Raw genomic sequence first — 15,612 nt, 5'->3', positions numbered from 1 at the left:
AAAAAATTCCCCTGGTGTTTAACTCTGTCCCGTGGAAAGGCATTGTAAATAGGTACTACAACTCTCTTTTATTAAGAGATTTGGCGGATGTTTCTGAAAGTGACCCCCCCCCTATAAATTCCACAATTTACAATTTTGTTCTTTTCTTTTCATGTTAATCTCATCGATTATAAACTTAACTTTAAGGTTAAAAAAAAAAAATGAAAACTGATTAGTTTTCAATGATAACGTTCTATGAAGTTAAACACATACTTTGTGACTATCACCAAGAAAAATGTCGTGACTATGTTTTTCTTTGTGATGGTCACAAAATACGTGTTCAATTTAGTAGAACGTTATCATTGAAAACTGATCCCTGAATTTTGTTATTAAATCAAATCCTTAAAAGAATAAAAAATTGAACGATGTTTGTTGTTTTTTTTAATGTAGAAGGTAATTGTTTAGCGAACGTTACCATAACATGTACGCCCTCACCCAAACAAAATTTGTTGATCAATACAAACACCATCAGAATCAACACACTTTTGCCAACGCAAAAAAAATGTATTTATGCTAGTAACATATTTATGCTAGTAACGTATTTATGCTAGTAACATATTTATGCTAGTAACATATTTATGCTAGTAACGTAAAAATTTTGCATTCTGGTAGCGCTGCAGTTGCTGAACGTGTTTTTGATAACGCTTAGGTTTTTTAAGCATTTTTTATGCAGAAAGTTGTCGAGATGATTGAAAAAGTGGTAGTCGATAGATGAGAGGTCTGGAGAGTATGGCAGAGGAGGCAGAATTTTGTAGCCTAAGTCATTCAACTTCTGCAGGGTCGGTTTAGCAATGCGCAGTCGCGCATTGTCGTGGAGGAGAATTGGGTCTTTTCTGTTGACTAATGCTGGGTGTTGTTGTTGAAGTTTCTGATGCATTTCATCCATTTATTGACAGTACTTTTCCATCATAATGATTTCGCCTGCATTCAAAAACCTGTAATGGATAAGACCAGTCACCGACCACCAAATAGTCAGCATGACCTTCTTTTGGTGCAACTCTGGCTTTGGGAAATATCATGGAGCTTTGTTGGCATCGAACCACTGAGCTGAGCATTGCCAGTTATTGTAAAGAATACACTTTTCACAACCTAGTCAAGAAACGGGTTTTTCTTGTTGCAGAAAAGAAAGGAAGATGACACTTCATAACAGCATTTCTTTTGGTTGTCGTTCAATTTGTAAGGTGCCCATTTATGAAGTATTTTTGTCTTTCCAATCTCTCTTAAGTGGTTGAAGATTGTTGTATATGTTACGTCTAATTCAGGAGAAAGTTCTCAAACAATTGTGCATGGATTGGCTTCGACTAAGACTCTTAATTGGTCGCTATCAACATCCGATGGTCGACCACTACGCTCATCATCTTCAAGACTCTCGTCGCCGAAACCACCATTGTGCTGTGCATTCATTAGTGATTCCTGGGTCAAACGCTTTGTTGATATTGTGAGCTGTTTTGGCCTAGCTTGATTTGAAATAAGAAAATTGTGCAAATTTGCTTTTATCCATCTTGTATTCAATGTTTTGAAAAGAAGACATAATTGTTTTAAAACAATTATAATTTAAACAATTAGATAAAGCGAAAAATGCTCTTTAAAATGATATATAAAGTAAAGTTATTATGGTGAAAACTTATTTTAAAATACATCATTTGAAATCAAACTAAAAAATCCTGCAAGAACTTTCTTGTCAACCTAATATACATATACATATATATATATATATATATATATATATATATATATATATATATATATATATACATATATATATATATATATATATATATATATAGAGAGAGAGAGAGAGAGAGATGTGATTAAATTTAGCTTCAGATCAAAACTCAGATTAAATTAAATTTTTGATTAAATTTAGTCTTAGATATTATCTAAGGTTTAAAAAATTTTATATTACACACATATATATAATGTAACAACGTTCCAGAGCTGTCTATGCTTCCTCTTTCCCCACCCCCACCCCTGATGAAGAGATATTTTTAAAAACTATTTGGGAAACTCATGCATCTATCATCTTGTGCAAGACACTATATTCAGAAATAAATATGCATCTACCATCTTGTGCAAGACATTATTGAAAATTATTACAGTCTTTTCGATAGTGTTATTGTTATTTATTTTATTAAATAGATCATTTCCATAACTGCATTGTTATTGTCCCCAAACACAACCCTTTCACATTAGATTAAATTTTTTTTTTAAATCAAATCTCATGTTAACTTAAATTTAATATTATGCATAAGTTTAAATTTAATCTCAGATCAAATCTTAGATTAATTTTTTTTAGTCTTTGATAAAACAATCTCCGATTAAATTAATTATTACATATATGATTAAATGTAGTCTTAAATCAAGTGTCAGGTTAAATTAAATTTTATATTACAAATGTGATTAAATTTAGTGTTAGATTAAATTTCAGATGAATTTAAATTTAGGTCAAATCAGAAATTAAATTTTATTAAATTTCATGGGATAAAATTGAGTCTTTGATAAAATTTCAGATTAAATTTAATTTTAGTATAAATCACAAATTAAATTATATTTTATATTTCACATATGATTAAATTTAGTATTTGATCAAGTATCAGATTACATTGAATTTTATATCACATATGTGATTAAATTTGGTTTTAGATTAAATCTCAGATTGAATTTAATTTTTTACTACATATGTAAATAAATTTTGTTATAGATAAAATCTCAGATTAAATTAAATTTTAGATCAAATATAAGTTTAAATTATATTTAAATTACATGTGATTAAATTTATTTTTGGATCAAATCTCTGATTAAATAAAATTAAAGATCAAATATAAGTTTAAATTAAATTTTATTTATATATCCAAATAAAAATTTGTCTTAGATGCAAATCTCAGATTAAATTAAATTTTAGATTGCACATGCAATTTAATCTAGTGTCTGATTGAATAAAATTTGCGATCAAATCGATCTGTAACACTGTCAATTACTGAGGAGTGTAACTAGGTGTCTCTCTGCCATGGGGATGTTTCTGGAGTGGCTGTTATGTCTTGACTTGACACAACCAGTTCCCTGTTATTTTAAATGATAAGCATATCTCTTCAAATGAAGGGGTTAACTCTGTCTGTAGGCTTCATGGACCTTTCACAGGTTTTAGGTGTGTCATGGTCCTAGGCCCGGAAAATGCTGGGGGAAGAAAAAAGAAAAATAAGAACCAAGGGTGGACATAAATCGAGTAGTGAACGTAAGTCCATGGCAGAGCGGGAAGAAGCCAAACAAAAGAGCAGTGGGTAAAACATTAACCAGCGATCGAGGGGGTGTCAGAATACATCGGGAAGATGAGGCAGAAATTGCAGGCTATGAGGGAGTTAGCCTACCAACACATGACCAAAGTACAGGCCAAAATGAAGCATGCACGCATTATCAGTCGGCAAGGCTGAGCAGACTGAAAATGATAGCAGCAGAGGAGATCATGAAGTGACAAGATGTGCCCGCCAAGCCTGAAAACTCCCTGATCCTCAATAACTTGGAGGAAAAGCTGGGTCATTTATCGGAACAACGTCACAAGGAGCTGAGTGCCCTTTACAAAGAATATCCCGGATTATTTTTCAAAGTACCGCAGAAAACAGGCTTGGCAGAGCACGATATGGAACTGACTGTGGAGAAGGCAATAAAACAACACCCCTACAGATTAAATCCTCAGAAGCTGGAAACCATCCGGAAGGAAATTCGATATATGTTATGACATGGAATCATTGAACCGAGCCAGAGTGCGTGGGCATCTCCATGTGTCCTGGTGGACAAAGTGGATGGATCGGCTAGGTTCTGCACTGATTATTGAAAAGTAAATGCCCTGACAGTGTTGGATGCATACCCAATACCAAGAATAGAGGATTTTTTCGACCAGATAAGGAAAGCCTGCTTCATCACAAAATGCGACCTGTTGAAGAGATACTGGTCAGTGCCTTTAACAGAAAGGGCGAAGCAAATATTGGCATTTGTGATCCCAGATGGGACATACCAGTATAAGGTTATGCCTTTTGGAATGTGCAACTCCCAAGTGACCTTTATGCACCTGATGTGATGTGAATAATATTGTGGTGTACAATGACACATATGAGGATCATCTGAAGACCCTGGGGAAAGTTTTCCGGGAGTTGGAGTTGGCAAATTTGACCATAAACCTGGCAAAGAGTGAGTCGGTACTTGGGGCACGTAGTCAGGCACGGGCAGATGAGCCCGAATAAAGCCAAGGTGAAAGATATCCAGGAATATCCAGAACCTAGGAATATGAGGAGTCTATGGATATTCCTAGGAATGGCCAGGTATTATCGCAGATTTTGCAAGAACTTCTCAGGAGTGACTGGATCCCTGACTGATGAAGTGGAGAGGAAGCCGAGGCCATCTAATATCCGGGGAAAATGCCTACAAAGAAAAGATGAGGAATAAAGGAATAGAAGAATTTGTGTCTTCCTCGATGTTTTCTTTTTTTTAAGAGAGGGAATGTCACGGTCCTAGGCCCGGAAAATGCTGGGGTAGAAAAAAAGAAAAATAAGGACCAAGGATGGACATAAGTTGGGCAGAGTGGATAGAAGCCAAATTATTGTGATGTTGTTAGGGTCAGGCAATTTTTAGAATTGATGCAAGGCCAGATGCCATGCCGAGAAGCAGGGAGGGACAGAAAGAAAAAAAGGGGTGTTTGAGTTGGCAATGGAAAGCGACGGATGTTTTTCGTTGGGCTCTGAAAAGAAAAAGCGTTGAAAAGACTGAAACTTTTTAAAAAAATGTTATGCAGTAACATCTTAGTGTGAAACTACAACTTGGATGTGTTCAAGTCCAATGTTAAAAAATTCCTAATGAACCGCCCCCTTAAGTAAACGCTTCATCAAATCTCCACACTAACGTAATGTACTTGCAATAACCCTTATCCCTGAGTGGCTTCCGGGCCTTGATAAGTGGTGATCACTGTGTAAAAAAAAAAAAAAAAAAAAGAAATGGAAAGCATCCTCAAATTGGACTCACATGAGAAACAGGTTTGTGAATTTCTCTTCATCTATCCCCTACCAAAAGGACTTATGCTGTTTGCAACCCGGCAGATTAATCGACCGGATTTTATTGGCGCAGATGTATCATGCAACAAACTGTTAATTCCATCTCGGAAATAATCCCCTCCCCCTTTCTCTGGGACTAGGGGTGACTGCCTTTCTCCTCCATCATCATTGAACTTTTTTCGTTGCTGCTTTTATTTCTTGGTAATTGTTTTTTGTTGTTTATAAAAAAAATAGAAATAAAACACTACAAAAAAAGTATATATGGTAGCGTAATTGGTTAGGAGCCTTGACTGCCGTAAAAACGGTCGGGTTTCAATCCTGGCTTGAGGTAGTTGCCTGTCTAGCCGCACTGATGAGCTGTGAAACAGCGAATCAGTACTGTATGTGGATGACTATATATATATATATATATATGTTTTTTGTTGTTTATAAAAAAAAAATAGAAATAAAACACTACAAAAAAAGTATATATATATATATATATATATATATATATATATATATATATATATATATATATATATATATATATAAACTATATTTCTGCCTCCCATCTATTATTATTACTTGTTGAATTGTTGTCTCGTACTTGTGCATGCTTTGCTTTTAATCATCTTTAGTGGAGACCTAGGAAAATCTAATAGACAACTAAATTTACCTATACCTAACCTGAGTCTGGTGAAGAGCTTGGTGGGGAACTAGTCAAGTGGCCTATCTTGGTAGTAAAGTCCTTTACTCTTCTCTAAGCCGGTGCACACAGGCGGCATCCAGGAAATATCATATCGTACTAGGCGTCATTAATATTCTGCAGAAAATTAATTATCTGGGATGGGATCGTCATCTGAAATTGTACGCTTGTAATAAGGAGCAAACAGACATCTTATAAAAAATATGTAATTTATTTATTATGTGTTAACTTCCAAAGAAACACAATTATAAAACTCAAAAGACAGTTAAGCCCTATTTCACATGACTGTTGTCATCAGCATAATCGAAAATGGTGACACAAATGAGACAGAGAGAGAGAGAGAGAGAGAGAGAGAGAGAGAGAGAGGGGGGGAGGGAGGGAGAGAGCACGGATACATATCACAAAGAAAAGAAACAGAGAAATATTATTATAAGGTTTACAGATGCTTGTGTTAGCCAAGTTGATTTGACCTTTGTCCCATTCAATGCATCTGCCAACCTTGATTTTATATCTTTCAAACTCAGCTAGGATCAAAATTGATTGATGTAACACTTTGTTATCAAGCTGTCTCGGCCATCTTTCAGTAACATCTTTTTGATTCTATGTCCCCAAATTAGAACCATAAAAGTCAGACACAAGGCCCCCAATCAAAGGGCGTTTATCATTGTGCCACAGAAGATTTGAATAATTTTTGATCAAATCTTAAATTTTGATTTAAATTTAATTTAATTCACTTTAACTTTTTTACTAACATTTTTTTCTGAAACATTTTTGGATTTAATAGTATTATTTTTATTTTTGATCACATATCTTATTGAATAAGGTTTTAGACCAAATCATAAATTTAATTAAATTTTTGATCACATATCTTATTGAATTAAGTTTTAGATCAAATCGCGAATTTAATTAAATTTTTTATTGCATATCTTATTGAATTAAGGTTTAGATCAAATCATAAATTTAATTAAAGTTTGGATCACATATCTGATTGAATTAAGTTTTAGATCAAATTATGAATTTAATTAAATTTTGGATTACATATCTGATTGAATTAAGTTTTAGATCAGGTTATGAATTTAATAAAATTTTTGATCATGTATCTAATTGAATTATGATTTAGATCAAATTATGAATTTAATAAAATTTTTGATCATGTATCTAATTGAATTATGATTTAGATGAAAATGTAAATTGAATTAGTGTTTAGATTCAATTTCATTCACTGCAACTTTCTCTTAACATATTTAAAAATGAATTGAGTATAATGGTGCATCTATTTAAAATCTTTGTATAATTTTTATGATAATGGATGCAGAAAAAGATCAAATTTTATTTTGTGTGTTCATGAATTTAATACACTTGGATTATATTTTTATTCAGTAATTGTTTTTGTGTCTTTGATATTTCTGATTCTCTTTCCATAGATTCTAAAAGAGCCATTCCCAAAAGAAGACTTTCACATTTAAAATTCGATTATGATCATTTGAAATGGGTTCAATTTTTTAATTACTCTGGTAAGAGAGACAGATTGGATCAGGCTGTCCATCATTTTGAGAAATGTCTGTCGAACACGTCTGAAATCTTGCATAGTCATTCATATAGAGTTAGCCAATTTAATGTAGAAAACTCTGTTTCTATTGGATCAACCTTTGATTCTTTATCTGATGGGACAAACATTTCAGCAAGTCAAAGTGAGGTTAAAGAACTTTTATTGTTTTATGATTTACCATCCGAATCTTTAGATTATATATTAGATAAAATTAAATTTTAGATTATATACTGCAACTTTTCTACTAACATTTTTTTAAATTGATTTGGGTTTAATGGTGTAGTTAATCTCTTAAAAATTCCACAGCATCTTTGTATCGATTTCACAATAATGTATGCAGAAAAAAATCAAATTTAAAGTTAACACAGTTAAATTGTATTTTTATTCACTAATTGTTTTTTTGTCTTTTATATTTCTGATTTTCTTTCCGTAGATTCTAAAGAAGCTATTCCCAAAAGAAGACAGGAACTTTCACATTTAAAATACGATTATGATCATTTGCAATGGGTTCAATTTTTGAATTACTCTGGTAAGAGAGACAGATTGGATCAGGCTGTCCATCATTTTGAGAAATGTCTGTTGAACCCGTCTGAAATCTCATATAGTCATTATGAGGAAAACTCTGATATTGAATCATCACAACTTCAACTAAATTTTATATTACATCTTATATCAGACTAAATTTTATATTACATCTTATATCAGACTAAATTTTATATTCCATCTTATATCAGACTAAATTTTATATTCCATCTTATATCAGACTAAATTTTATATTCCATCTTATATCAGACTAAATTTTATATTACATCTTATATCAGACTAAATTTTATATTACATCTTATATCAGACTAAATTTTATATTACATCTTATATCAGACTAAATTTTATATTCCATCTTATATCAGACTAAATTTTATATTCCATCTTATATCAGACTAAATTTTATATTACATCTTATATCAGACTAAATTTATTATTACATCTTATATCAGACTAAATTTTATATTCCATCTTATATCAGACTAAATTTTATATTACATCTTATATCAGACTAAATTTTATATTACATCTTATATCAGACTAAATTTTATATTACATCTTATATCAGACTAAATTTTATATTACATCTTATATCAGACTAAATTTTATATTACATCTTATATCAGACTAAATTTATTATTACATCTTATATCAGACTAAATTTTATATTACATCTTATATCAGACTAAATTTTATATTACATCTTATATCAGACTAAATTTTATATTCCATCTTATATCAGACTAAATTTTATATTACATCTTATATCAGACTAAATTTTATATTCCATCTTATATCAGACTAAATTTTATATTACATCTTATATCAGACTAAATTTTATATTCCATCTTATATCAGACTAAATTTTATATTACATCTTATATCAGACTAAATTTTATATTACATCTTATATCAGACTAAATTTTATATTCCATCTTATATCAGACTAAATTTTATATTCCATCTTATATCAGACTAAATTTTATATTACATCTTATATCAGACTAAATTTTATATTACGTCTTATATCAGACTAAATTTTATATTACATCCAGTATTAAATACAATGTTATATCACATTTTATATTAAATTTCATTTTATATTACATCTAGTATTAAATTTGATTTAATATTACACCTGATATTGAATTAAATGTTATATTACATCTGGTATATAATTAAATCTTATATTTCATCTGAAATTGAATTAAATTTAATATTGTGCAAATGATTAAATTTTGTCTTAGATCAGATATCAGATAAAATATTATATTTAATCTGAGATTAAATCACAAATTTAATAAAATGTAATATTACATAGGTGATAAAATTTAATCGCTGATCAAATCTCAGATTGAATTAAATTTTACATTACATCTGAGATTGAAATTAGTCAGATCAAATCACAGATAAAATCAAATTTTACATTACATCTGAGATTGTATTTAGTCAGATCAAATCACAGATTAAATAAAATTTAATATTACATATGTGATGACATTTAATCTTAGATTAAATCTCAGATCGAATTAAATTTTATATTACATGTGAAATTATAGTTTGTCTTAGATCAAAACTTACATCTGAGGTCGAATTAAATTCTGTATTACACATGTGATTGAATTAAATTTAATATTACACATGTGATTAAATTTAATTTTAGATCAAATCTCAGATTAAATAAAGATCAAAACTAAGATTATATAATAATTTTTTATTGCATATATGATAAAATTTAATCTTAAATCAAATCTTGAATTAAATAAAATTCTAGTTATTTTTCATTATAGTAGCGAAATTCAAAAATCGAAATATTTAATTGGAAGTAAAACCAATGGTATTTACTTAATTGTCATGTCACAGTAATAAACATATCCAAAAATTATGAAAAACGATAGATAGAAAATCAATTATTAATGAAAATTAACTTTTTAATACACTCATAGATTTTATTGAATTTTTTTCACATTTTTGATTGAATATGAAATCATACACTTAATTGAATTTCTGATTGCATTTCTGAATAAAGTTTTGAATCAAATAATAGATTTAATTGAATTTTTTTCACATTTTTGATTGAATATGAAATCATACACTTAATTGAATTTCTGATCGCATTTCTGAATGAAGTTTTGAATCAAATAATAGATTTAATTGAATTTTTTGATGAAATCTAGGATTTGACTTTTTTGATCACATACAAGATTAAAAGGTTTTTTATCTACTTAAATTAATCTTTAGATTATATATTAGATAAAATTAAATTTTAGATTATATACTGCAACTTTTCTACTAACATTTTTTGAAATTGATTTGGGTTTAATGGTGTAGTTAATCTCTTAAAAATTCCACAGCATCTTTGTATCGATTTCACAATAATGTATGCAGAAAGAAATCAAATTTAAAGTTAACACAATTGAATTGTATTTTTATTCACTAATTGTTTTTTTGTCTTTTATAATTCTGATTTCCTTTCTGTAGATTCTAAAGAAGCCATTCCCAAAAGAAGACAGGAACTTTCACATTTAAAATACGATTATGATCATTTGCAATGGGTTCAATTTTTGAATTACTCTGGTAAGAGAGACAGATTGGATCAGGCTGTTCATCATTTTGAGAAATGTCTGTTGAACCCGTCTGAAATCTCACATAGTCATTATGAGGAAAACTCTGTTTCTATTGAATCAACCTTTGATTCTTTATCTGATGGGACAAAAATTTCAGCAACTCAAAGTGAGGTTAAAGAACTTTTATTATTTTATGATTTACCATCCAAAATAAAGACAGCTATTAAAGAGCAATTTGATTCAGATTTATTACAAAATTCTGTCCTTGTTCCAAGAAACTATGCAGACGAATTTAAAAAATATCTAAATGAACTCAGAACATTGACTTACAATGATAAATTACACATTCCTTCAGAGATTGAATCATCACGACTTCAACATCACGTGGAAAAAACATGCCAACAATATTCGCCAATAAAATGTGCAATTTCCAGTGATGAAAAACAAGTACTTTTCAGAGGCCTAACTTTTCAAAATATCCAAGCAGCAAAATATCAATTGGAATTGTCTTTGGGTCTTAGAGAAAATGTATTAGTTTCTCATGACCGATTCAACACCTCAGAATCAAACGCCATGTATTCATCTGACTATAAATCCAAAGAATTTCAAGATGCCAAACCTGAACATCTATCTGAGTCTACAAATGTACCAATTTTCAATAAATCAGTGGTTCTTCAAGAAAATGTTTCAGTTAACAATCCAACAATTTCAGTAAATCAAAGTGAGGTTAATGAACTTTTATTATTTTATTGTTTACCATCCCAAATAAAGACAACTGTTAAAGCACAGCTTGATTTAAATTCAGTGCAAAATTCAGTCTTTCTTCCAGGAAGCTATGTAGATCAGTTCAAAACATATCTACATGAACTCAGAACACTGGCTTACAATGATATACTAACCATACCTTCAGGCATTGAATCATCACAACTTCAACATCACGTGGAAAAAATATGCCAACAATATTCGCCAATAAAATGTGCAATTTCCAGTGATGAAAAACAAGTACTTTTCAGAGGCCTAACTTTCGAAAATATCCAAGCAGCAAAATATCAATTGGAATTATTTTTGGGTCTTCAAGAAAATGTTTCAGTTAACAATCCAACAATTTCAGTAAATCAAAGTGAGGTTAATGAACTTTTATTATTTTATGGTTTACCATCCCAAATAAAGACAACTGTTAAAGCACAGCTTGATTTAAATTCAGTGCAAAATTCAATCTTTCTTCCAGGAAGCTATGTAGATCAGTTCAAAACATATTTAAATGAACTCAGAACACTAGCTTACAATGATATACTAACCATACCTTCAGGCATTGAATCATCACAACTTCAACATCACGTGGAAAAAATATGCCAACAATATTCGCCAATAAAATGTGCAATTTCCAGTGATGAAAAACAAGTACTTTTCAGAGGCCTAACTTTCGAAAATATCCAAGCAGCAAAATATCAATTGGAATTATTTTTGGGTCTTCAAGAAAATGTTTCAGTTTCAACATCTCAGAATCAAACTCCATGTCTTCATCTGACTATAAATCCAAAGAATTTCAAGATGTACAGGATGATTCAATAACCTACGAAAAACCTGAAGATCGAGCTGTGTCTACAAATGTACAAATTCACCATAAACCGGTGTTTAAATCTTCGTATGAACCTGTACCATCGGGCCACAGACCAAGATTTAGATCTGCATTTTCGCTTGAACCATCTTATGATAAAACAGAAGAGAGCAGCAATAAGCTTTCGAATATTTCTCATCAACCAGTGTTTAAATCTTCGTATGAACCTGTACCAAAATATAGATCTGAATCCTTGCCTGTAACAAAAAAAAAAACAAAAAAACAGAAGAGAGCAACAGTAATTTCTCATTGAATTAAGTTTTAAATCATATATCAGATTTAGCTTATTTTTAAATCACCTATCAGATTACAAGTGTTTTATTCACTTTAATTAATCTTATATGTAATTAAATTCTAGATTTAGATTTGATTACATATACTACAACTTTTCTAATAACATTTTTAAAAAATTGAATTGGTTTAATGGTGTAATTAATCTGTTCAAAATTCCACAACATTTTTGTATAACTTTTACGTATACAAAAAGGATCAAATGTTATTTTGTGTGTTCATGAATTTAACACACCGTGATAGTATTTTTATTCATTAATTGTTTTTGCGGCTTTGATATTTTTGATTATCTTTCCATAGATTCTAAAGGAGCCATTCCCAACTTTTACCTAAAATATGATTATAGTTATTTACAATGGACATAGCTTTTGAATTACTCTACCGAGAGAGAAAAATTGGATCAGGCTGTCTACCATTTTGATAAATTTCTGAAATCTTGTATAGTCATCCAAATAGATTTACTGAGGACAATTCTGATTGTATTGGATTAGTGTTTGATTCATTATCTGATTGTACAAGCATTTCAACAAGTCAGAGTCTTATTCTATTGGATTAATCTTTGGTTCTTTATCTGATTTTGCAAACATTTCAGCAACTCAAAGTAAGGTTAAAGAACTTTTATTATTTTATGATTTGCCATCTGAAATAAAGACAACTATTGGAAAAGCTGTGACTGATGTGTTGTGTGTCATGGATTTGTAGCAGTCGACACTTGCTACATCACAGGCAGACGCTACTTCTCATGACCTCGAGATTTGAAATTATCCAATCACAAGCCAGCTCTCAATCATGTAACAGCGAATTATAAAAAGCGAAATCTGAAACCAGCGGACATTAGTCTGGGGTATGAGTACTACAAGCTAGCCATGGCTCTCTTCTACATACCATTAATTTGCATGTGCTGTACTCATATGAACTTTATCATTCTACAGGACTACTCTCATCGACACACACACGCACTCTCAACAACACGTCAACACACTGAATACCTTTGCCTTCTCTTTCTCCTGTAATTGGTTCCTTTTGTTCCGGCGACTACTTACTATAAACATGTGTGGACTGAACTATTCTCTCCTCAACAACCCGTTTCTTTCTTGTACACGCTACTAACAAAGATAACGAATAAAGTTTGTTTATTAATATAGAATGAAACTCCATCGCGTTGTCCCTTATTCGATAGATTTTTCATTCAGCTATTCTCCTAAATGCCAGATGATCATGAGAACACACATCTATCGCCAATGACAGCTTGATGTCCACTACTCTTCTCAGCTTCACTATCTGAAGTCCCCATCACATCGGCTATTCGGCAGCTACCCTTCCCTCTCTAAGCATCCCATTGATACACCTAAGTGTCGTTGCTCACCTTTTATTACTTATTCTGTAGGTTTCTATTGTCATTGTCAAATCTAAAAGATTCGATCTAAAAATACCTACAGATTCATTGTTTGCTATTTCCCATCTCTTTGTTTTATTGTAAGACACTTCCTATCTGTCTATTGTTCATCACCTCTCAGCACTTAGTGACTCAGATCTTTGTAGTATCACAAAGCCACTTGATTCAAATTTAGTACAAAATCTGTCTTTATTCCAGGAAGTTATGCAGTTCAATTTAAACAAATATCTAAATGAACACGGAACACTGGCTCTCAATGGTAAATTACACATCCTTTTGAAAACATCCAAGTAGAAGAATAGTAATTGGGATTGTTTTGGTGTCTAAGAGAAAATGTTTCAGTTTCTCATAACCAATTCAACTACTTAGAAGCAAATTCCATTTCTTCATTTGACTATGAATCAGTAAAAATTTCAAGATGCACAGGATGATCCAATAATCTATGTTTGAACAAGCTACTATGTCAGTTAACATCATGTACAAGCAAATAGATGGTACGATATTTGGCAAACATTTTGGTAGGTTTCCATGAAGAGGGTCTGTTATCTGCTTTTCTAAAACTAGACCTTTACTTTCATTGTAAGACAACGAAACAAAAGCAGATTTTTTTTTTTTTTAAATCCTTAAGTAATATTCATCTAGCCCTTAAGTTTACGTTTGACAAAGAAGCTAATTCTAGTCTTCCATTTTTGGATGTACTAGTTTCTAAAACTTCTGTTATTTTTACGTTTGTTTATTGTAAACCTATGTTTACTGGTCTTTATACATGTTGGGACTCTTTTCGTCCCCCAAAACAAAGAAAATTAATTTAATTAAGACCCTTACACATAGAACTCTAAAGATTTATTCTAAGCCTTATATGGGCGATGAAGATGGAATTCACAATAATAAAGTTCCTACTTATGTCCACCTGCTTTGGCTAAGTTTGCCAAACAAATATCACTAGTTGTTCAACATCAAAACCCCCATGTTGTTTTTTCTACTAGACTTATGTTGTCCTCAATCCAAAAAGACTTCCCCCCCACTATAATAAATCTATTGTTTATTCATTTGAATGTATAGTTGTAGTTCACACTATTGCCATGGTAAAAAGAGGTTAACCCAGAGGAGGGGTTACAGAGAGAAAATTACCCCAAAAGGGGGCTGGCAAAAGAGGAATTGGAGCCCTTTTTATTTTAATGGCAGACCCAAAAAACACTGGATCACCCTGCCAGTTGGAAGTGGAGATGATGTGGCCACCACTGTGAAAACAAAAACAAAAATATGAAACAATGTTTCTATGAAATATGATTATTTGGGGATATTAGCAAATGCTTTGTCTCGAGTTGGCCCCGGGAGTGAGTACAGATTCCCCGGTGTGTGATTATCGGTGAGAATCATTGTTAGTGGAAACTTAGCTGAATGTGATTAGAGGTAGCTGATTATCCAATCACAACAAACCAAGGTGTGACGGATTGGATGATGATTGGTTACCTAAAATACCTAGGGTGGGTTTCGACCCACCCCAATCATCCATATATAAGCTGGTGCGGACAAAGAAAAATCAGTTTAGATTTTTGAAAGATTTTTGAGTTTATGCAGAGAGTTTTGAACTTGGGGAAACTGTCCACTGTTCCCACACCCCACCATTTGATAAGCACTCATCCATTGACCGATTAGAAGCAAGAATCAGCAATTGAAAATAACTGACTAATGCCCTGTTCATCTACTCTTGTAATCCCCAGAAAGAGAAAACTGTCAAACGACATTTTATTTCCTATTTTGATTATCCTGTGAAAAACTGTACATACTTAATATTTTTATTTTTCTCTTTTGTGAATAATTAATTTCATATGAAAACTACAACCATTATCGATTATTATTAGTGTTAATACTTATAAGC

At 31.2% G+C, this 15,612-nt stretch overlaps 1 protein-coding gene across 7 annotated transcripts in view; it reads left to right on the top strand.

Moving 5' to 3' along the window:
- Positions 1 to 13,486, top strand: part of LOC145245843 (uncharacterized) — a 98,278-nt gene extending 84,792 nt beyond the window's left edge. For 6 of the 7 annotated variants that reach the window (XM_080107503.1, XM_080107499.1, XM_080107500.1 and 3 more), the window contains 2 exons: positions 7,749 to 7,844; positions 10,340 to 13,486. In XM_080107503.1, coding sequence (XP_079963629.1) covers positions 7,749 to 7,844; positions 10,340 to 11,997 — 1,754 coding nt within the window. In that variant the 3' untranslated portion in view covers positions 11,998 to 13,486. The remainder of the gene's footprint in view (positions 1 to 7,748; positions 7,845 to 10,339) is intronic. The other variant, XM_080107501.1, reaches the window with a different exon arrangement.
- Positions 13,487 to 15,612: the final 2,126 nt, after the last annotated feature.

This window comes from Euprymna scolopes, chromosome 23, assembly GCF_053919585.1.
Source record: "Euprymna scolopes isolate OS-2025 chromosome 23, ASM5391958v1, whole genome shotgun sequence".
Lineage (NCBI taxonomy): Eukaryota > Metazoa > Mollusca > Cephalopoda > Sepiida > Sepiolidae > Euprymna > Euprymna scolopes.
The sequence above is the reverse complement of the archived record's forward strand: the minus strand, read 5'-3'. Positions and strand labels throughout refer to the sequence as shown.